Source organism: Prunus persica, chromosome G4 (assembly GCF_000346465.2).
Source record: "Prunus persica cultivar Lovell chromosome G4, Prunus_persica_NCBIv2, whole genome shotgun sequence".
NCBI classification, from domain to species: domain Eukaryota; kingdom Viridiplantae; phylum Streptophyta; class Magnoliopsida; order Rosales; family Rosaceae; genus Prunus; species Prunus persica.
In genome coordinates, this window is record NC_034012.1 from 3496913 (window position 1) to 3518861 (window position 21949).

The window sequence follows — 21949 nt, forward strand, 5'->3', positions numbered from 1 at the left end:
TTAATTGTTAATGAAAGGAGTTTGTAGCTCAAGTGATTTGGAGTAGTTGCGTAAAAATACTCCTATTTTAATATCGTTTATATAAATAAATAAATAAATGATCTTTAATAATTGTAAAGCTTTGAAAGCGATTGAAATTTGGACACTTAAAGACGATAATGACAATAATAATTTTTTTTATGTTGCTTTCGTCGGTTTTGTAATTTGTATAATAAGAACAAAAAGAATATCTAAAATCATTAGAGGCTAAAAGCTTATGGCTAAGGTTTTTTTTTGCACCCTAAGTACGCATTTATCTGTACTACCGCTAATTGAAAAGTTTATGATAATGACCTATTCACACGTGGAACTTGTGAGATTTGCTACCTGCATTCCGTGAACAGTGAAACCAGACCAAGGGTTTCAATCAAAAGAAAGATTTTAGAGGTTCTAATATTTTCTTGGAATATTATCGCTTGTATTTTAAAAAATTATATTTAATTTACGTTTTTATGTTGTTATTTTATTTCAAAGAAATTTTGAAAAAAAGGAGGGGATGATGACTATTTTAGAGTACGATAACATCTTCCTTCATATACTTTAAACTATTACCTTAATTTCTGCATTAAATCAAGAGAATAAATGTACCCAAAAATAATAATAATAATAATAATAATAATAATAATAATAATAAGATATTGTGCTATATTCACATAGAAACATAGTTCACTGCTAAGTCCTAACTCCTAAGCTGCACATATATATAACATAGTTCATCTGCAGTGCACTGCATGGCCTAACCAAAGACAAAACAAAACAAAAACAATCTATGCTCTGCCTCTTTTCCTTTTCGTTTCGGTGACTAGAGCTATATATGGATAATCTTCATCTAAAATCATCTTCATCACAATCGGATTGATTTTTTGAGATTTTTCTGCATTTTTTGGTGTGACCACAGCCACCCCCAAAAATATCGGTTGGCCAACTTGCTCCCACGTTTATATCCACTTGGCCTCTCTCCTCTGCTTTTTTCAAAAACCAAAAAAAGCAGGGTAAGGGTCACTCTAACATTTTCGTCTTGAATGCGAGAGAGACTCACACTATCTGAATCCAACTGAGATCTGCATTCTGCATAACTCTCCGGTCAGACTCCTCTATTGGGTTTCTTCCATTTTCTATTTTATTTCATAAAGTTTTTGTCTTTCCTGGAATTGTTGCATTGTTTTTTTTCCCAGGATTCTTGGCTTGTGTTTTTTTTATATTTTATTATATGCACCATTGTGTAATTTTGACGGGATTTAATTTTTGTCGTGACATGCGCCCTTAATTTGATCATGCGATTTTTTTTCTTTCTTTCTTTTTTAAGTGATATTTTATTGTGGGCATTTTTGTTTTTTGTTTGTTACTTGAGTTTATTTACTGTGCAGAAGTATAACAATCATATTCATGTTATCACTTTAGCTGGGATCAAGAGTCTTTTATCTCTGCAATTTCTTGGACTCTGGATAATGTGTATAGTGTAACTTTTCTTATTCTATTTCCTTTTACCATTTTGATTTCACTGTCCACTGATATTCACTGAAGTGTCAATTCCTTTACAGTATCTGAATTACTGCAGTATCCTCCTGCTGCTAAATTGTTATTACTTGGTTCATAATTGTTGTCCACAAAACTATATTGAAGATTATTTTAAGCTAGGGAGACAATCGAACAAAACTATGGCAAGCACTTTCATCCATTGCAGTATTTGACATGTGTGGTTGAATATAGAAAATGTGCTCGAAAATAGGTAATACAGAAGAAAGATGATTGCTTGTGCTTGCATATATGCATGTTGTTTGTGAGACTTACACACTTAACAAATATGTTGTATCAATTTGAGTGCTTTCAGTTTTAGTTGTATCTGTGTTGAAGTGATTTGAGTATGAATAAATGATCAGCTAGAAACGTTTGTTGTATGAGAGCTGATATACAACATGAATGAGTAGATGAATATTGCAGGAATCACCTATAACAATTTGCAAATTGCTTGCAGCCTTCTCTGCAGGACAAGCATATGCCAGGAAACAATTATAACTGCAATCCTTCCACACCCAGAAGTAGATTGGAAAGGCTTCTCAGGGAAAGAGAGCTAAGGAGATCAAACCGCGTTTTGCATCCAATTGAAGATGGAAACAGACAGGCAGAACTCTTAGGGAATGATAATTTTTTGACTGAGGGTGAAAATTTTGGTCTATTTAGTGAGGAAGATTTTCCGGAAGGGGTTGCTGCGGCAAAAGCTTTTGCCGATGGATGTGAATGGAAAGAGGGACGGGCTCCTAAGCAACGTTTATTGGTGGTGGCTAACAGGTTACCTGTCTCTGCAGTTAGGAAGGGTGAGGACTCATGGCAGCTTGAGATGAGTGTAGGAGGGCTAGTCAGTGCACTTTTAGGTAAATGATAATAATCATCTGGTCTTATCCTTCTTGTTTTCAGTGCATGCTGTCCTTTTTGTTTTATTTGCGTTCTTTTTAGTACCTCAAAGAGCTTACTTTAGGTTTACAGATAATAGTGTTTGCATCATTTGTCTTTCCTTCATTTGTTTAATGCATGTGTTAAATTCCATAATGGCATCAAAGGTTATATTAGGCTTTGTTGTTTTCTTGAAGGCGTGAAGGAGTTTGATGCAAGATGGATTGGTTGGGCTGGTGTAAATGTACCTGATAGTGTTGGACAAAAAGCACTGACTAAAGCTTTAGCTGAAAAGGTTCAAAACTCTTGATCTCCTCTTGAAATTTTCATAGAATTCAAGCTAATAAGCTGGCCATCTATAATGTCACCTCTGCCCCCTTCCACATACCTCAAAACACGGACACACTGGCATGTGAAGTGCACACACACACACAGACACACACACACACACACACACACACACACACACACACACACACACACACACACATATACAAGCTGTTTGATTATGCATCAAGGAAGAAAAACTTTAATTTATTTATTGCAGAGGTGCATCCCAGTGTTTCTTGACGAAGAAATTGTTCATCAATATTACAATGGTTATTGTAACAACATCTTGTGGCCACTTTTCCATTATCTTGGACTTCCACAAGAAGACCGCCTTGCAACCACCCGAAGTTTCCAATCTCAGTTTGATGCATATAAGAAGGCAAACCAAATGTTTGCTGATGTTGTGCACAAACACTACCTGGATGGAGATGTTGTTTGGTGCCACGATTACCACCTCATGTTTCTTCCTAAATGCCTAAAAGAACATAACAACAAAATGAAAGTTGGTTGGTTTCTCCACACACCTTTTCCTTCCTCAGAAATACATAGGACACTGCCATCTCGATCAGAATTGTTGCGATCTGTTCTTGCTGCTGATTTGGTTGGGTAAGACATGTATTTTCCACAAAAGTGTTTCAAAATGCTTGTCACATGTTATTATTACTTCTTCTGCATAATATCTCATACAATTAATTAGTTACATATGTGATGCTTGAGGTCTTATACCTATAGTTCTTCAGATTTCCTCCAGTTTTGAAATTGGAAATAATAGAATTGTTGCAATGGTGACATCCAAGGCCTCGTGTCAAGTTTCTCAAGGAGCTTGATCCAAGTTGTAACTTACGATTACATTGCACATACCCTTCCTAAGATTTCACAGTTAATTGAAGTGTTTTCCTATTGTCAGGCACCCCAATTTTATTTTCTTTAATACTGAAAATTCAATAGCCCTTAATTTGCATAGTGAATAAATTTTAAGCAGCCTATTTTTTGCGCTGTCATTACACAATAAAATTCTGTCAGTATTCTGTTGTGAAATGTGTTCTGTATGGTATCATATTATGTTATGTCTGAAGACCACGCCAGTTTTGATGGGCGGATTTTTCAACTTCCAGTTTCCATACCTATGATTATGCAAGGCATTTCGTTAGTGCTTGCACTCGTATTCTCGGTTTAGAGGGTACACCTGAAGGAGTAGAGGATCAAGGAAAGCTGACTCGCGTGGCTGCTGTATGTATAAGCTTTCACTTTTTCATTTTCCAGATGGTTATCTGTTCACCTGGTTAATCAGATGTTTTATCAGCATATAAAAATTTATCAATATGAACTCTCCATCACTTAATCATCCTCATGATACCCCATTTTTACCCCCTTGAAACTATAGTTTCCAATTGGGATAGACTCAGATCGCTTCATTCGAGCTCTAGAACTCCCTCAAGTCCAGGAGCACATGAAAGAACTGAAAGAAAGATTTGCTGGCAGAAAGGTGAGAACTACTACATTTTCCCTTAAAATTTAAAATCACCATTTCGTTATTTTGCTGATTTTAATTGAACTGCATCCTATGCCATTATATCTTAACTTCTACATTAAATTTATTATGAAAGGCATACTCATGAAACACACCCATTGTTCACCCTAGTTCTTGTGCCTGCTGCTTAATGATTGTGTCCTCTGTTCATGGTTCTACACATGACCAAATGAGTTTGTTCTGTGCCAATGGTTTCAATTCTGAGTCCATGGCCTTCCTTTACGAGCTTGCATTGCCCATGTTCATTTCATTTTCAAATACTTAAATTGTTCCAGTCAACTACTGACAGGTAATGTTGGGCGTTGATCGTCTTGATATGATTAAGGGGATTCCTCAAAAGATTTTGGCGTTTGAAAAATTTCTAGAGGAAAATTTGAAATGGCGTGATAAAGTAGTCTTGCTGCAAATTGCTGTACCGACAAGAACAGACGTTCCTGAGTGTAGGTTCCTTCTCAATATATTTGAAGCCTTAAGTTGGTATTTATTCATTTATGGTGTTCCATATTTATTCTATTCTATTGTACTACTTGCTTCATGGGGAAGTTGGACAGTTAATGGATCATATTACAATGTAATATTGTTCTTTATTATTATAATTTCTAGATTAGTGCAGAAGTACTGAATTTCTAATTACTGTGTAAAATAAATAGTATTCAGATTAATCTGTTACTGTGGTGCAACCTTCTGCAACTTAGAGCATGAGTTTTACAATGCATGTGTATTAACAGTTTTTTCATTGTTTTCTAGGTTTGTTTGCCCACTTGGCCTGCTGTATATGTATTATCTTAAAAGTCTTTAGTTATTACAGGAGTATGTAGGACAGTCGGAGAAAAATGTGTACATTAAGAATTCAGAGTATATCTTTCAATAAGCTTTCTAGAACTTAAATGCACTAACTTGTGTGAATATCAAGTGCATGGAACTTATATATAAATTGTTGCATTTCTACTCATCAATGTTTGGTTTGATCTCCTTTTTTCCCTATAACTTGTCCTTCTGTTGATAGCCCTACGATGAAAATTCAAATTCAATATCACCTTGAAGAATCTGATATGCGTTTATGTTATGTGGTTTTTGTCACAGATCAAAAGCTCACAAGCCAGGTTCATGAGATTGTTGGACGCATTAATGGGAGGTTTGGAACTCTTACTGCTGTTCCAATACATCATCTGGTTTGTATTTATCTTGTTTACTTCCAATTTTATATCTGTAAAGTATCTTTCGCAATACTAGATATAAAATGGAACAAGAGATTTCGTTGATTGGCTGTGTGGGATTGAATTATGAATTGTCTAAGTTGGTTTGTCAGTTCCAGAAATTTATGAAGCTGTGTGGGAGATGTGAAGCTAAAATTAGACTACCATCATGCTAATGATTGAGATTTTGGCTCATTTTCTCATAAATTTCCTCTTTCAACTAGTGTTCTTAACTCGTATCGTATGTGAAGACTTCTAAAGCATCTTTTTCTTTATTTACAGGATCGATCTCTTGACTTTCACGCATTATGTGCACTATACGCTGTTACTGGTACTCATTTTTGTGCCGTAACACACACTGCATTAATCATTGTTGTCTTTAATGATAAATAAATTTTCTGAAGTGTTGCCTCTTTTGACAAACCACTGGATAATCTTTGTTTACCCCAATATGAGGTGGCCGAGGCATTTAAAGTGTTAAATGAAATAATACTTCTTCAATTTCTAGCCAACAAAAATAAAAATGCACTATGTGCTGATATTGATAATGGAATAAATCATTCAATTGTCAAGATAACATTGTACATCTGAACTGTTAATTGGAATCTATCAATATTCAGTTACTGATAGTTTAAGTGTAGCAGTTCCTCCAAAATGGATGCACTGCATGCATGTTCTTCTGGATCCGACTTTGAAATGGAGAGGGTTGATTACAGGGCGCACTGTCTATCTAATTGTGGGTGGCCCATTTAGGACCAGGCGCCCAGGCCATGGATGGTGTGTATTAACAACTGGCCGTCTCCATTTCTGTAGAAGGGGAAACACCTTTCCCTGCCCTCTCTATTTAGGAAAAAAATGATTTTATGTTTTGCTTTATCCAAACTTTAGGTTGTCATGCTTTAACATGGTTTATGTACTTCGACTTTGCACGGGTAATATTCCTTAATTTCTTTGACTACTATTTTCAGATGTAGCCCTTGTTACATCTTTGAGGGATGGAATGAATCTTGTGAGCTATGAGTTTGTTGCTTGCCAAGCTTCCAAGAAAGGAGTTCTCATTCTAAGTGAGGTAACTTAAAATCCCATGATTCAGTTTTGATTATATTGTTCCAAATGAAACCTCAAAAAAAAAAAAACACTTGAGAGAGAGAGAGAGAGAGAGAGAGAGAGAGAGAGAGAGAGAGAGAGAGATACATATGGCGCTTCCAGTAACAGCTAGACCGTTTTAAGGTTTCCAGAAACTAGGCAAATGTGACCTTAAATGTCGGTAAGCAATATGATGGTGGATAAAAGGATTAAATCCTGTTTCAGGGGTTTGTAGAAGTATTATCTTACTTGACGTTTGCTGTTTGGAAGCAGGAGGAAGAACTTTAGTGGTGTCTTAGCTTCTCTTTTAATCCATCACAGTAAAATCTTATAATTGTATGGATACAAGATTTATCAAGTTGTAGTCACTAACCATTAGAGTCATAGTTGTTTAAGTTGCAATTTCTGTTCTGATCGTTCTGTTCTTTTCTAGTTTGCAGGTGCAGCACAGTCACTTGGTGCAGGGGCTATATTAGTGAACCCGTGGAATGTCACAGAAGTAGCTGCTTCCATAGGTTATGCTTTAAATATGCCAGCTGATGAAAGAGAAAAGCGTCACCAACATAACTTCATGCATGTAACAACTCACACGTCTCAGGAGTGGGCTGCAACCTTTGTAAGGTGTTGATCAAATCATGGTGCTGTAATATATATATAGATTGTTATACTATAACTCATGTTCGTGTATTTTCCTTTTAGAGCTAATTGTGAAAACACTAGATAAGAAAAGTGATTAAAGGGCAATAGATGTTTAATTCAAAAATAGTTCTTCTGCTATTACATAGCTTTTCCACTCTATTTCTTTCCCCGTTTCTTCAAGTTCATGCTTAATGGTGAATTTTTCATTTATGTAGCGAACTCAATGACACAATTGTCGAAGCTCAACTAAGGACGAGGCAAGTTCCTCCTTTACTTCCAATCCAAGTAGCAGTTGATCGTTATTTGCAATCCAGCAATCGATTACTTATACTGGTATGCTCTCAATGCTTTTTTTCTTCTTTTTCATTACTGGAAGTTGAATTTTTTATTTAGAACGTGGAAATTAAGTAGGACATGTCATGACATAAATGTATATTCAAGACTCTTTTGTGGGCAACTCTTTCTTGGAGCATACTTTGATTTTTACTTGCATAAGTACAAGTAGTTGAAACAATGTCAGAATAACATTATTTTCAATGAGTTAAAAAATCTGTCAATTTTACTAACTCAAACTTACCCTACAAGCTTGTGCTTGCCCCCCTTTTGCTTATATGTGAAAACAAGCAAGTTTTCACAAATCTACTCCAATTTGAAATGGTCGTAGCAATTAATGACTTGGATTGGAGAAGGGGTTTCTAGGCCCCGAATTTAGATTATCTCCTTCATCTTCATCGTCACTGTGTTTCCATTGCAGGGATTCAATGCCACTTTGACTGAACCAAAGGACACCCTCGGAAGAAGGGGTGGTCAAATTAGAGAAATGGAACTTAAATTGCATCCAGATCTCAAGGAACCCTTGAAAAAGCTTTGTGATGACTCAAAGACAACAATTGTTGTCCTCAGCGGAAGTGACAGAAGTGTCTTGGATGATGTACCGTTACCTTCTTTAGCAATCCTTTGTTTCCAGCCCCTTGCATGTTATACTTTTGGACTAACAGCTTGCTATGCAGAACTTCGGTGACTACAACATGTGGCTGGCAGCAGAAAACGGGATGTTCCTACGTCTTACAATGGGAGAATGGATGACAACAATGCCAGAAAATTTAAATATGGATTGGGTCGACAGCGTCAAGGTTCATTTAGCAATTATATAACAGTCTTCATTGACTTTGGAATGAATTTCATTTGTAAATTGAAATTTCTGACATTTGTTCTGGATTTCAGCATGTTTTTGAGTATTTTACTGAGAGAACACCGCGGTCTCATTTTGAGCTTCGTGAAACTTCACTTGTATGGAACTACAAGTATGCAGGTAGCAGAGTCGTTGTCTTTCTTCTTATTATAGTTGTTTTTATTTTGGTTAAATCTGCGATACTGCTACATTTTTGTTTCCTCCATTATAAACTTATTGCCACTATTTCTATAATATTAGACATTGAGTTTGGAAGGATCCAAGCAAGAGATCTGCTGCAGCATCTGTGGACAGGCCCAATCTCAAATGCATCTGTTGATGTTGTCCAAGGTGGTCGATCCGTGGAGGTCCGAGCAGTTGGTGTTACAAAGGTACATGCATTTTAATTAGATGGGAGTCCTATTTCCATATTTTAGATCAACCTGTCCTGTTTGTTGATCCTATGTGTTGCTTCCATGTATTTTCAGGGTGCAGCGATTGATCGTATTTTAGGAGAAATAGTCCATAACAAAGGCATGAAAGCACCAATTGATTATGTCCTGTGTATTGGGCACTTCCTACCAAAGGTCTGGTTCTTCTTGACTTATTAACCTAATCATCATTTTTGCCATAGAATTTTTAATAGTTGAAGAGTTTGTCACGCACTTGGATTCGTTGCTTTAGGACGAAGATGTCTACACATTTTTTGAACCAGAGCTTCCTTCTGAGGCACCACCAACTGTTCCTAGACCTACGGCAGCCAATCCTGCCATGACATCTGTGCCAAGGATTTCCACAACTAAAAGTGGTTCCAGAGCAGCTCGCCTTAAGAAACAACGGTCCTTGTCAACTTTGGAAAAGAGAGCTACGGTTCATGGAATTGGGAATGCTTGGAGGCCAACACTAACTCGTGATAAAATGTCTCTGCATGAAGGTTCTTCAGTGCTTGACCTCAAGGGTGACAATTACTTCTCTTGTGCTGTTGGACGAAAGAGATCGAGTGCACGATATCTCCTTGGATCATCGGATGACATTGTCACTCTCTTGAAAGCGCTGGCTGAGGGTTCATAACGGAGTTCATCATATGACAGCCTAATTCCAATGCTGCTCAAGCCAAAAGGTGCAGAACCAAGCATTGAGATCCAGATAGCATGGTTTTGCTGTGACATTAATTGCAAGATTTTTTTCACAAATACACACCAATTTCTTCCCCTACAATTTCCAACTCGACTAGCTAGACGGGTTTTGAGATCCACAAAACGTTAATTCTGTAGCTAGAAGAAAACAAGGTATTGCTTATATAAATATTCAGATTATTCATTAAATTTGAACAAAGCTGAAAGGAAGAAAAAATAAATCGATATGGTTCCTGTCACATTAATCCAAATTTTGCAACTATGCTTCTTGTTTGATTAGCTATCATACTTTAGCAGGCTGGCATAGCCTATAGATCAGGCTCTGATTTTCTTATCTTATTTTCTCTGGCTTTTTTTGCCAAGTCTTTTTTTCCCCAAATATTAAGTCCAACTTTAATTTGGCAGCTTTCCCATATACCATGAACCCCCTATAGCTTATGGGTAATTAGCTATAAACATTGAGAAGGTCTCACGTTTCAACCAAGTAGCAAAGCAAAGCAGTGAAGCAAGAGCTGATATAATCAAGGACCACAATCCCATAGTGGAGCAGCCCACCATTTGACATTCTTGAAATGGACGTACCATGTCTTTCTCATGCATGCATATAATATAGGTCATCCATACAAGCAGATTTCAAAGAGAAGTGAAATCTTAGAAGTCATTCAGCATAAACATCTTGTAGGATGCACCCGACATTGTATTTCAATGATCCAAACCGTCTATATATATAAAGTTGGAAAATCCTATGATTTTCAAACCTTGGAAAAAAGTTATAACAAGGGGAGTGGTGGCAAGAAGAAACGTGAGATGCAAGGGATCACCAATTCTCAGATAGGAGGGCATGGGAGAATTATTAGTTTGTAATTGACAATGCTGCTAGTTGTAAGCATGGGCCGATTGGGTACAATGATCCAGGCAAATCCATCGGCTGTGCATGAAATTTTGGGTTCCTTTTGAGCCCACAAATATATATTTTACTTTAGACTTATACACCAAGTGGAGCTCCCCCATCTAAGGCCTAAGCACCCTCTACACAAATATATTTTACTTTAAAATTTGCTTGCATCATTTTTGTGACTGAAATTATTTGGACCCACGAAGACAATTCCTTTTCCCATCGATTATGATTGCTATAATTTGAACAGATTAAACTCAATGATGACATAGTGAACAGTTAATATGTCCATATTGCAAAAAGAATAAGTTCTTTGATTGAAAAGGTTTTACCCTTTTGTCTTTGTCTTCATCTAATGTTTCGAATATTATTCTTTGTAAGAAAATTTAATCCGAGCTTGGATTAAGAGAAGTAAGTTTGAAACATAATTTTTTGTTGTTGCAGAGAACCAAATACAAATCACATACTTTTGTGCCACAAATATGACACTTACAACCAGACCTTAAAAAAAGTGCAGAACTCAACGAATTTTCGCGGAGAAACCTGCAAACCTATCCAATCATATTGGTGTATGAATTTATAGGACCTCCATCTTGCTCGAAGTCATTGAAATCGATACAATTAGATTGGATTGAATTGGATTAGTTTGGAAGTTTGGATGGATAGATTCGTTTTAAACACTTGTAAGATGTAATTAGCAGTTTTGGTAGGAGTCAAACTTCTTTTGTTTTTTGTTTATTCTTGATAATGAGGGGCTCTACGTTACATACTAATAATAGTCAATTAATCCTGTAAAGAAAGAAGAGTCCAGTATAAAGTAAACACTGCAGATGAGTGCTAGTAGGAAACATGTATCTATAATATAATTGTATATGTATACAAAATTTCATATAGGTCCCTCCTCTAAAAATGAGGGACCTTTGATATAGAGATAAGAATTTGGTTTTAGATTCTTTAACTTATATATAAGCACTTGTGGTCGGTCCAGGATTGTATGCACTACAATCTTCAACAGTACCAATGAAGACATTTTTCATCTTCTCTCTCCTTCTCCTTCCTCTCTTAGCCTCATGTGCAGAACGAAAACAGGTCATTCTTCTTCTGGCTATGGAAATCTGTTTTTGCTCCATTTTATATTCATCTTTTTCCTTTTTAATTCTTATAGTGGTGGAGTTTGGTTATGACAGGTCTACATAGTGTACTTTGGTGAGCACAGTGGAGAAAAAGCTCTGCATGAAATTGAGGACACACATCACTCATATTTGCTCTCTGTGAAAGAAACAGAGGAAGAAGCCAGAGCTTCTCTGCTTTACAGCTACAAGCACAGCATCAATGGCTTTGCAGCAGTGCTCACTCAAGATGAAGCTTCCCAGTTATCTGGTAAACCAAACGAATCAAAATCCCATTCAGGATTTGCTTAATTAAAACGAAAAACCCTTCTTCTCTCTCTCTCTGTTTCTAATACTGCAGAAATTAATGGTAAGTGCAGAGTTGGAAGAAGTTGTTTCTGTGTGGGCTAGCCACCCAAAAAAGTACTCTATGCACACCACAAGGTCATGGAAGTTTGTAGGCATAATGGAAGAGGAAGAGAGGCATTGGACAAGCAACAAGATGGGAGGAGACTTCTTATCCAAAGCCAGATTTGGCAAGGACATCATAGTTGGGGTTCTTGACAGTGGTAAAGAAACTATAAAAAAAACATCAATATAATCAAACAATTTCATATGTGACTTCTGTTGTCCAATGACTATTTTCACATGTGAGTTCCTTTGTGTTTGTGTGTCCGGGAAGCAGACAAACTTGTGTGATAGAGTGATAACACTGTTTTGCTATCTCGGCATGCCAGGTGAAAAGTTATTACACGTGACACACTGTAATTAACTGCAAATAGCAAAATAGTGTTATTCTCGTTCTTCACAAGTGTTTCCCATGGTAAAGAGGGTACGATTGGGTGCATGTGATGATGATGTGATTGATATTGTGATCAGGTGTCTGGCCAGAATCAAAGAGCTTTAGTGATGAAGGAATGGGACCCATTCCAAAATCATGGAAGGGAATCTGCCAATCTGGACCTGGTTTCAATTCATCTCACTGTAACAGGTGAGTTTGTTAAATTTAATTGTTAATTTCCTTCCTTCCATCTACTTTCTTTGATATGTAGCCATTTTTCTGTACAGCTAATTGTGCTGGTCTCAGCCATTTAGGCAATTAGAGTTTTTTACATGTGGAGTGATTTTAATTCCATAACTTATGGCTAACTTTGCGCTTTGAAACACATATTTAACTTCAAATACTTTAATTTCTTGGGGGTCCATGTGGTCTTCTATGTTTTCTCTCTCTTGTCTTGAGGAAATACTTCTCCAGCTGCCACTTAATTTTCTGACTTGGTGATTCTAGTGTGGTAAGATTTTTACCCTAGAAGCCTAGCTAGACCTAGACCTAGACCTAGACCCCACCACACTAGAGAACATGAGATGGGTTAAGAAGGAGCCAATAGAAGTATTGCATGCCTTCCAAGTTCCAATCTTTTGACTTGGAAAATTTACAATATGAAAAATGCCATAAAAAATATCTCAAATCTTTTGACTTTGAATGAGGGTTGTTCATGATTTTTTTATTTCCCGGATATTTTGACAGAAATGGGTTCTGCAGAAGTGTAAGTTTTGGGAATGTAAATGAAATGAGAAGCCTTTGCTGATACCGAGGAATTAGAGTTTTAATCACTGATTAAATTAAAATAGGATTAATTATTTTATTAGTTCCTAAATTTAGACTCGATTTATATTTGAGTACATCAATTTTCAAAATAGTTCTCGTGATCCTTTAACATCACTTTCGTTAGGACAAATGGTCCTATCATCAATTTAGTTAACTTTTTCTGTTAAATGCAGGGGCAAAATGGTATTTTTAGATAAAAATAAAAAAATAAATAAAAAATCATATCTTTAAAATAACAATAAAATCAAATCAAATAAAAAACCAACCCAAAAAAAAAAATTTGGGGGGGGAAGAGAGTTTAATTTTATTTTAAAAAATTTTACTCATATTTTAATCAATTTTGATACAAAAAGATCATTTTGTCCCTGCATTTAACAGAAAAGTTAACAAAATTAACGACAGGACCATTTGTCCTAACGAAACTGAAGTTGAATGACCACAGGAACCATCTTAAAAATTGAGGTACTCAAATGCAAATTGAGTCTATTGTCAGGAACTAATAAAACGATTAGTGCATTAAAATATATATCCTTCTTTATATATCAAATTATAAAATTAGTTTATGTACAAACAAATGAAGATAGCAGTAGATTTTTTGTGGGCCTGGCTGGCATGCATGTTCTTCTTGTACCTTTCCTTCCATTGCATGAAAGAAGCATTGTCCAGTGACTTGCATAATTGATAGATACTTGTCTGGGATAATTGAAAATAAAAATTTTAAAGTATTTCTGGCCCTGCATAATTGATAAATATTTCTGGCCACTTGACTTGCATAATTGACAAATAGTTGTCTGGGATTATTGTAAACTGAAATTTTAAAAGTATTTCTGGGCCTGCATCCATCATCCCTTGCTTGTTTGTTTCAATCAAACAAATAACTGATTTAATTCTATTTTGGACGCTTTTGTTTCACATCTTGTGAACTTTTGGCTGTTGCCCTGTGACCCTGGACTTCCAGGCATTTCCCTAGCCTATAGAGGGGATTGGAAAGTGACCCTAAAACCAGTATGGACCCCATGCCAGATTCCAATTATTTATGCGCAGTTCTCAAACTATTTTTCTTCTCAGAGAAAGAAACCACTTCAATTGGGCAGTTCAGTGGTGTTTGCTCACTTCTGTTATCTCAGCTTTATATGAGTAATGCTATTTGGATTACACATTGCATCTACATCACGATTATAGTGGCTGTAGTTTTCATAAGTTTCACTGTCATCTTTATATTTTCAATTGCATCATATTTAGTTCATGTAGTTTCCAAATTGTTTTAATTCGAGAAGATCCCTCAACTATCAGTAATTTCGTGTACAAATCTTCTGGAATTGAAACAATTTACAAACTATAGACTATAGTGACCAAATTAAACTCAAGGGAACGAACATATTGGCCTAACCCGCATTTCCATTTTTTTGACTTATCGTTAGACAGTCATAGTTTGTAGCCAATAATGTGTTTGTAACTTGTAAGAAAGACCCAATGGTATAATTATTTATAACAATTTTAACTGAGTGTGGAACTTGGAATTTCATTGCAGCTAGTGAAACTAGCTAAGAAATAATCAAACATTGTGCTTAAATCACAAGTATATGACACGTAGTTTACCCCTGATGACTCGTTTTGCAGGAAGCTCATAGGAGCTCGCTACTACCTCAAAGGATTCGAGCACAACTACGGCCCTCTAAATGCCTCAGAGGACTACCAATCACCACGTGACATGGATGGCCATGGCACACACACAAGCTCCACCGTGGCAGGACGGCTCGTTCCCAAGGCCTCGGCCCTGGGGGGTTTTGCACGTGGCACCGCCTCTGGCGGTGCCCCATTGGCACACCTTGCCATATACAAAGTGTGCTGGGCAATACCAGGCCAGTCCAAGGCGGATGGCAACACATGCTTTGAAGAAGACATGTTTGCAGCCATTGACGATGCCATAGGCGATGGTGTTGATGTACTGAGCATATCAATTGGCACAAGTCATCCTGTCAATTACACAAGTGATGGCATTTCTCTTGGAGCATTGCATGCTACTAAGAAGAACATTGTGGTGGCATGTAGTGCTGGGAACTCTGGCCCTTCCCCAGCTACATTGTCAAATCCAGCTCCATGGATCATCACAGTTGGTGCTAGTAGCCTCGACCGGGCATTTGTCTCACCTGTTGTGCTTGGAAATGGCATCAGACTTGAGGTAATTAAAAGAGCACATATCTTTTAAAGCATAATTTGGTTTAGTTTTGCTCCTAAAATTTTAAGCAAAACAAAAAAATGGTAGTTCTGAAAATGTTTTGAATCAACATTCAGGGAGAAACAGTGACCCCAAGCAAGCTGGAAGAGAATAACATGTACCCTTTAGTGTATGCTGCAGATGTTATCAACACTGGTGTGCCCAAAGATATGGCAGGGTAAAGTTTACGATTTATAATTTAATTAATTAATTTATGTGTTTCTTGAGAGATGATTAGTAGTCACTTAATTGTTTTTATTAGCTAATTAATGACTTGTAAAACCCAACGTGGCTGCAGACAATGCCTTCCAGGCTCTCTCTCACCTGAGAAGGTTAAGGGGAAGATAGTGTTGTGCATGAGAGGTAGTGGGCTGAGAATTGGAAAAGGCATGGAAGTGAAAAGGGCAGGGGGTGTTGGTTTTATCTTAGGCAACAGTGCAGCAAATGGGATTGAAATTGCATGTGATGCTCATGTTCTTCCTGCCACTTCAGTGCTTTATAAAGATGCTAACAGAATTCTTAAATACATCAACTCTACCAAGCATCCAATTGCAACTATTATACCAGCAAGGACAGTCTTGCATACAAAGCCAGCTCCATTCATGGCTTCCTTCAGTAGCAGAGGCCCCAATGTCATTGACTCTAACATTCTGAAGGTAAATTTTGTGACTTTTTTTGCAGTGATTATAGCCTTGTTCTAATGGTTTTTAAACTTATACTCTCTTCCTTCACCTGAGCAGCCGGATATCACAGCTCCGGGACTGAATATATTGGCAGCGTGGAGTGAGGCTGATCCACCTACCAAGTTGAATGGTATCGATCACCGAGTTGCTCAGTATAATATCTACTCTGGAACTTCAATGTCTTGCCCTCATGTAGCAGCTGCAGCAGCACTTCTCAAAGCAATCCACCCAAGTTGGAGCAGTGCTGCCATAAGATCTGCTCTCATGACCACAGGTAAAATTAAATACTAGAACATTTTGGAGGCATGACAGGACACTTGATCAAAGAAACCGGTTTGTGTTTGATCATAATTGTATGCATCGCATTGTCATGACCCAAGATGTCCAACTTTTATCGTTTGCCTTGCAGCTGAGATAAGAAACAACTTGGATATGCCATTGAATGATGAATCAGGAAATGCTGCTACTCCCTTTGCATATGGCTCTGGCCACTTTCGTCCCACCAAGGCAGCAGACCCTGGCCTTGTATACGATGCTTCATACAGAGACTACCTTCTATACATGTGCAGCATAGGAGGATTCAAGGACGTTGACCCGAAATTCAAGTGTCCAAGATCACCACCCACAGCAACCAACCTGAACTACCCTTCCATTGCAATCTCCAAACTCAATCGCGCCATCACCATTAAGAGGACAGTCACAAATGTTGGAGAGGGCAAAAGCATTTACTTCTTTACTTCCAAACCGCCTCTGGGAATCTCAGTTAAGGCCTCCCCGAGCATGCTGTTCTTTGATCATGTTGGCCAGAAGAAGAGCTTCACAATAACAGTAAAAGCAAGAAAAGAGATGCTTAGCAAGCATGACAAGGATGAGTATGTCTTTGGGTGGTACACATGGACTGATGGACTCCATACTGTAAGGAGTCCCATCGCAGTGTCTTTAGCTTAACAAATCTTCCTGTGGCCACTTTCATCTCTTTTAGATTTTGATTCAAGTCATAGGAATACAAAAATAGAGATAGGGGACTCTTTGTGCATTGAGTGCTTGACGGGGTTGCAGGAGCAAGGGGCTTTTACGGAATATTTTCTCCATGGAGTCTCAATCCTATTTCACCCTTTTTAGGATAAAAGAATAATAAGAAAACTCTAAAGGATGAAGAACTCTGATAACAAGAGTTGATGTTAACAACACCCTGTATCAAAACCGTAATTTAAAAATGCAACAATGGCTGCATCTAAGGAAAATAATGTACTTACATAAAAAGATCCAGATATGCTCATCTCAGAAAGTTATCATTACTTCAAATGGATGCATACAGAATCGTCGATCTTACAACGGAATTTTATCTTTAGCATGTAGCAATGAATCTTACCTTATATCTGTACATATCTTCATCTATGGGTAAAAAAATGGAGAAAAAGAAAAAAGAAAAACAGATATCACGATGAGATTGTGCATCCTCAAGTCAATGCCAGCAAAGTCCATTTCAGTTGCTTAAGTTGTCGTCTTCGTCCCATGCATTAGTTCTCACTTTAACCCTTTCACCCTTAAAGTGAATGTACTTCCATTTACACTGGTATCTTCTTAAAACAAGTGTTTTGTTCTCTTCTTGGCCTAGTTCCTTAAAAGCACGTGCCACCCTCCTGACAGTATCTTCATCTGGTTTTACACCCAGCTCCTCCATGTCTGCAAATACCTGAATTTCTCAGGAAGCGATTTAAATCTTAGTATTAAGATGATATTTCCTATTCATCTTCAACTTATGACATTTTTCCAGAATACTGTACAATATACCTTACCATGAAAAAAAAAAAAAAAAAAAAAAAAAGAGGTGGAAATGCTAGTGGGGTGGAATTGCATTACCTCTATTATCTTATTTTGCTTGTCATGATGATCATACAAAGATATCATCCTAGAAAACAGCCGCTTTGAGATAGAGCGTGTATGCGTGTGCAGAATCATGTTCCACAGTGATTCAGCCTCATCTACCCTCTGATCCATATCAAATGCCAGCAGAAGGGTGTCATATGTTCCCATTGTTGCTCCTTGGCCTTTGCTCAACATCCACTTTGCCACCTAACCAGCACTAAGGATTAGCCATCTATAATGCATCCATCCATTTGCCTTATTATGGGGCCTTACTTAAACTTTTGCTAATCAAACAAGTTAATCTATATACAAAAAATTATATCCCTAAAACCATTAGAACAGTTAAAAATGAGAAGACCCAGCATCTAATAAGGCTGGTTAAAGAAAAAAAGATCCTAAGAAGGCTTAGAAAGGATAAATTAATTATCCGAAGCCACCTCAAGGCGTCCTCTGTGTTTTCATGTTAAGTGGATTTGTCACGTTTAGTTCACCGATTGAACATGGATAAGTTATATTCCACATGCAATGATACCATAAAGGAATTATGCACATTAAGTCTCAAGTTGAACCAAGCTTATTTGTATACTACATAAAAAGTGAATTTTCCACTTGTTTGACAGTTACATGAATTCTCTAGAAAACATTCATTAGATAACAGGGGTCATTAAGAGCAGGTTGCACCTAAAGTAAAGCAATACCAATTCTACACAATCCGAAGTACAGTCTAAAGAAGCCATACCTGAATTACACGCACCCATTGACTCCTCTTCCTTAGGATTCTCAAGGCCTTAACAGCTGCAATCAATGGAAACTCAGTCTCCCAAGCTGTCCATTTATCTAATGCTCCATAAACTGTCTCTTTCTCATTAGGAAGACCGGAGACCTGTCATTTCAATGTTAATGAAGAAAAAACAGAGCAGCAACAGGATCTAAAACATTTTATCTAAAATCTGGAACTTTGAAATAAAACATGGTACACATCCCATACAAACAATAAACGTGTTTTATAAGGTTATAAAGCTTGAAAGAGAAAAGGCAAGATTATGAAACTTAAGAAAAGGGAAAGAAGACTAACAATTCTGACGAGATTGAGTGCCTTTTGCCCAGACCCAGCCGAGTCTCTTTTCTGCCATAAGTGGTGCTCTTTCCTTCCCACCTTCTTGATTGTTTTCCTACATTTCATGCAAAGTACATCCTTTTGGAGCATTATCACAACCTAAAGGCCAATGACTACATAAATGACATTTCGTAAATAGCTACAGATGTCAGTTTATACTAAAACAAAGTGCAGCCAAGCATTTGAACGAAAAAGCAGTGTCTTGAAGCATTTGAATTTTTACATTGAAAAGCACATATTAAGTTAATTATAAAGAAAGATAGAAAACTTACTTCTCAATTGCTTTTGGACTGGTTAGAGGTTGTCTACTTTGCTTGAAGGAGCACTTGACATTGAATGCATTTATAGACACCGTGTGATGTAGAGAATTTCTCTAGGAGAAAAAGAAAGATAAGGAGATGAAGACTGTTAAATGAAATCTTCCAAGGTTTAGAAATCAAGCGGGAAAGTAAATGCATGACAATTTTGTTCTTGCTTTCCTCAACAATGAGGTCAACAAATTGAGTTACCTTCCACAAGAGAGAAGTTCTACAATTAGAAAAGCCAAACCCCAATGACAAAGCTGCTTCAGTTGTTTTCATCTAATGAGTCAGCCAAGAAATGAAATTAAATACCCAAGTAGAATAAGGTAGAGTTGGAAAGAAATGTGACGAATTATGAATAAGGTTGCTCAGTTGTTCACCTGATCAATTCCTGGTAAGGGGAACTGACAAGAAGTAGAATTTCCGGAACTCACAAACATTCGTCTTCTCTTCTTTAATTTTCAATATTTTCAGCAGTTCACATTAGTCTCCTCTCCTTTATCACAACACAGTTTCCCACTGTGAAACAAATTCTCAGTAACCGCTTTAAATCGTTGCACCCATACGGATACAGGTACAGCAATACGAAACCCACCCAACCAAATGAATAAGAAGAAAACCTTGAGCTGCGTAAGAAACCCACCCAACCAAATGAATCTGAGATGGAGATGGCGACGGCGATGGTGCGACGGCGCAGGGTGCGAAATGGGTATATTCAGAAAGAAGCTTAGAGAGCATCAACAACTCAGCAAACTTGAAGATGAAGCCGAATATTTGGTGCATAAACATAAAAGTCGGTTCAATTGTTAGCAAATAGAAGAGCGCACATACCATGGGGATTTGAAAAATCTGGGTTTTAAGCGTTAGAAGCTGTGGAGGTCATAAGTTACAGAGGCAAGGACAGAGAGAGAGAGAGAGAGAGAGAGAGAGAGAGAGAGAGAGAGGAACTTCCATGTGGATTGGATTTGTCATTTGTGTGGGCTAATTTGAGTTTGGGCCTGGACTTAGATGTACCGCACTGAGCCTGTTAGTCAGCCTAAGGAGAGGGGATTTTTTTCTTTTTATTTTATTTTATTTTAATTTTCTAATATAAAACTTAGGCTGAATCAGAAAAACAAAACACAAGAAAGAATAACACCAAATTATATTGTATTGTATTGTAAATGATCAATCTTTGTACAAAACTAATAATCCTTTGTGAGTAATTTGCTGACATTACAAAACTGGTTTCTGTATTGAAACCTCAAAACTTGCCGCATTTCCAAGTCTCCTCATCAAGTCAGGTCATTTCGTCACCAACGTGAACTTTGTTCCTCCTTCCTCCACCGCCCTCCGGCTTTCTGATAACCATCATCACCGAGAAATCTCGAATTCTTATATCTTGAGTTATGCCACCAACTGCCACCATTTACATCCGACTTGAAATTTCCCCAAGAAACTCCATGATCACCTCTTCCATAATAACTAGTCTTCCTTGAACCATACTTCCATTCATCACGTGAGCAATTATTCTCCCACTTGTTACAAGTGTTGCTGCCCCATCCTCCACCCATGGCTGCAGCTTTGCTCTGATGACCAGAAGCAGGCTCCCAAGGATTTTCATGAACATTTTCTTTATTTTTCAGATCCTCATCGCAGTCACCCCATGTGCACGCAACCGTCTCATTTGAGACCGTCTGATGAAGGCCAATAATGACAACATCCTCAGGATCTAGGGTTTGACCATGATCATAGTAGTAGGGTTTAGGTTCCCTGCTCCTTTCCAAGTCCAAAATCACCTCAGGATCAATGTTGGACGAGCTCCAATCTACATCATCAATATAAGCGTCAGGATCCGGCAAAGATATGTTGCAAGGAAGGCCGTTGATCTCCGCCCAGAACCAGCTTTTCGCATCGTTGAATGCCTCCTCGCCAGCAGAATCGTTCCATTGAACAATTTTTTTGTGGAGAGACATATACTTTTTTGTTTCTACGAGTTTTCCCCATGGAACTGAGCCAGCCCTCATACAGAATTGCTTTTCCCAGTCAGGCACGCTCACGCTGTGATCCTGTGGCTTTCTCTTCTTCTGTAATGAACTCCAATGATTCTTCCACGGTTGAGAATAGTAACCACTGTGGCTACCACCTTCACCTTGTTGTCTTCTCCAACTCATAATTGAAACACTAGGAAATACAACAAAGGCCAGAAACAAATCAAGCACACAACAACAATACGAAAACCAAAGATTTTTTGTGCTTGCAGAACAAACAAGGACCAACTGAGTTTAATCACAAGTTGTAGAATGAAGCAAAAGATTGTGTGACACTATTATATATATAGACCTAGTAATCCTGCAAGAATTAGGAGAAGAAGCTTTCCTAATTCTGGTAGGAAAAACCTTATGTATTTTAACCATAATTCATCATAATCCTACAAGAATTAGGAAATGCTTTTTTTTTTCTTTCCTAATTCTTGTAGGAAAAACCATAATTAACCTTAAGGCACTATATTTTAACCATAATTCATTCATAATCTTACAAGAATTAGGTTTTAATAATTCTTTTAGGAAAAAGCTTAAGGCACTATATATTTTAATCAACATAACATCATACAATCAAAATATTCAAGGACTACTTATCCAATATAAT

At 37.3% G+C, this 21949-nt stretch overlaps 4 protein-coding genes across 6 annotated transcripts; 2 read left to right on the forward strand and 2 right to left on the reverse strand.

The window, feature by feature from the left end:
- Positions 982-9764, forward strand: LOC18780844 (alpha,alpha-trehalose-phosphate synthase [UDP-forming] 1). 2 transcript variants are annotated; one of them, XM_020561266.1, is made up of 18 exons: positions 982-1122; positions 2015-2411; positions 2628-2725; positions 2978-3366; positions 3876-3990; positions 4145-4246; positions 4581-4731; positions 5375-5463; positions 5770-5818; positions 6456-6556; positions 7007-7194; positions 7428-7545; positions 7967-8143; positions 8223-8345; positions 8437-8524; positions 8645-8775; positions 8872-8970; positions 9068-9764. In XM_020561266.1, the coding sequence occupies exons 2-18, from the start codon at positions 2036-2038 to the stop codon at positions 9452-9454; spliced, it is 2781 nt and encodes a 926-aa protein (XP_020416855.1). In that variant the 5' UTR covers positions 982-1122; positions 2015-2035; the 3' UTR covers positions 9455-9764. The 2 variants fall into 2 exon arrangements, with proteins under 2 accessions (XP_020416855.1, XP_020416854.1); XM_020561265.1 differs by lacking the exon at positions 982-1122 and adding an exon at positions 1136-1768.
- On the forward strand, positions 11275-17218 carry LOC18781277 (subtilisin-like protease SBT5.6). Its single transcript, XM_007213578.2, has 9 exons — positions 11275-11503; positions 11602-11794; positions 11904-12092; positions 12403-12514; positions 14753-15314; positions 15428-15528; positions 15649-16006; positions 16091-16307; positions 16443-17218. The coding sequence occupies exons 1-9, from the start codon at positions 11435-11437 to the stop codon at positions 16979-16981; spliced, it is 2340 nt and encodes a 779-aa protein (XP_007213640.1). The 5' UTR covers positions 11275-11434; the 3' UTR covers positions 16982-17218.
- Positions 17310-20454, reverse strand: LOC18780387 (pentatricopeptide repeat-containing protein At4g18975, chloroplastic). Of its 2 annotated transcripts, none has more exons than XM_020562116.1 (8): positions 19965-20454; positions 19702-19840; positions 19529-19600; positions 19292-19392; positions 18978-19074; positions 18642-18785; positions 17897-18109; positions 17310-17729 (listed from the first exon to the last, which is right to left on the reverse strand). In XM_020562116.1, the coding sequence occupies exons 2-8, from the start codon at positions 19759-19761 to the stop codon at positions 17520-17522; spliced, it is 897 nt and encodes a 298-aa protein (XP_020417705.1). In that variant the 5' UTR covers positions 19762-19840; positions 19965-20454; the 3' UTR covers positions 17310-17519. The 2 variants fall into 2 exon arrangements, with proteins under 2 accessions (XP_020417705.1, XP_007211999.2); XM_007211937.2 differs by having other exon boundaries at positions 19942-20454.
- LOC18780250 lies at positions 20614-21474 on the reverse strand. Its single transcript, XM_007213808.2, has one exon. It carries the CDS (start codon positions 21472-21474, stop codon positions 20614-20616), a length of 861 nt encoding a protein of 286 aa, XP_007213870.2.

Excerpts from the sequence above, each read along its gene's own strand:
- LOC18780250 (XM_007213808.2), bottom strand. The coding sequence starts at position 21,474 with ATGAGTTGGAGAAGACAACAAGGTGAAGGTGGTAGCCACAGTGGTTAC.
- LOC18780844 (XM_020561266.1), top strand. The coding sequence starts at position 2,036 with ATGCCAGGAAACAATTATAACTGCAATCCTTCCACACCCAGAAGTAGA. Across the intron at positions 7,195-7,427 it reads TGGGCTGCAACCTTTGTAAG|CGAACTCAATGACACAATTG; the intron begins GTGTTGATCAAA and ends TCATTTATGTAG. Across the intron at positions 8,971-9,067 it reads TTGGGCACTTCCTACCAAAG|GACGAAGATGTCTACACATT; the intron begins GTCTGGTTCTTC and ends TCGTTGCTTTAG.
- LOC18781277 (XM_007213578.2), top strand. The coding sequence starts at position 11,435 with ATGAAGACATTTTTCATCTTCTCTCTCCTTCTCCTTCCTCTCTTAGCC. Across the intron at positions 15,315-15,427 it reads GAAATGGCATCAGACTTGAG|GGAGAAACAGTGACCCCAAG; the intron begins GTAATTAAAAGA and ends ATCAACATTCAG. Across the intron at positions 16,007-16,090 it reads TTGACTCTAACATTCTGAAG|CCGGATATCACAGCTCCGGG; the intron begins GTAAATTTTGTG and ends TCACCTGAGCAG.
- LOC18780387 (XM_020562116.1), bottom strand. The coding sequence starts at position 19,761 with ATGTTTGTGAGTTCCGGAAATTCTACTTCTTGTCAGTTCCCCTTACCA. Across the intron at positions 18,786-18,977 it reads CACTCAATCTCGTCAGAATT|GTCTCCGGTCTTCCTAATGA; the intron begins GTTAGTCTTCTT and ends TTGAAATGACAG. Across the intron at positions 18,110-18,641 it reads AATGGGTGCGTGTAATTCAG|GTGGCAAAGTGGATGTTGAG; the intron begins GTATGGCTTCTT and ends AGTGCTGGTTAG.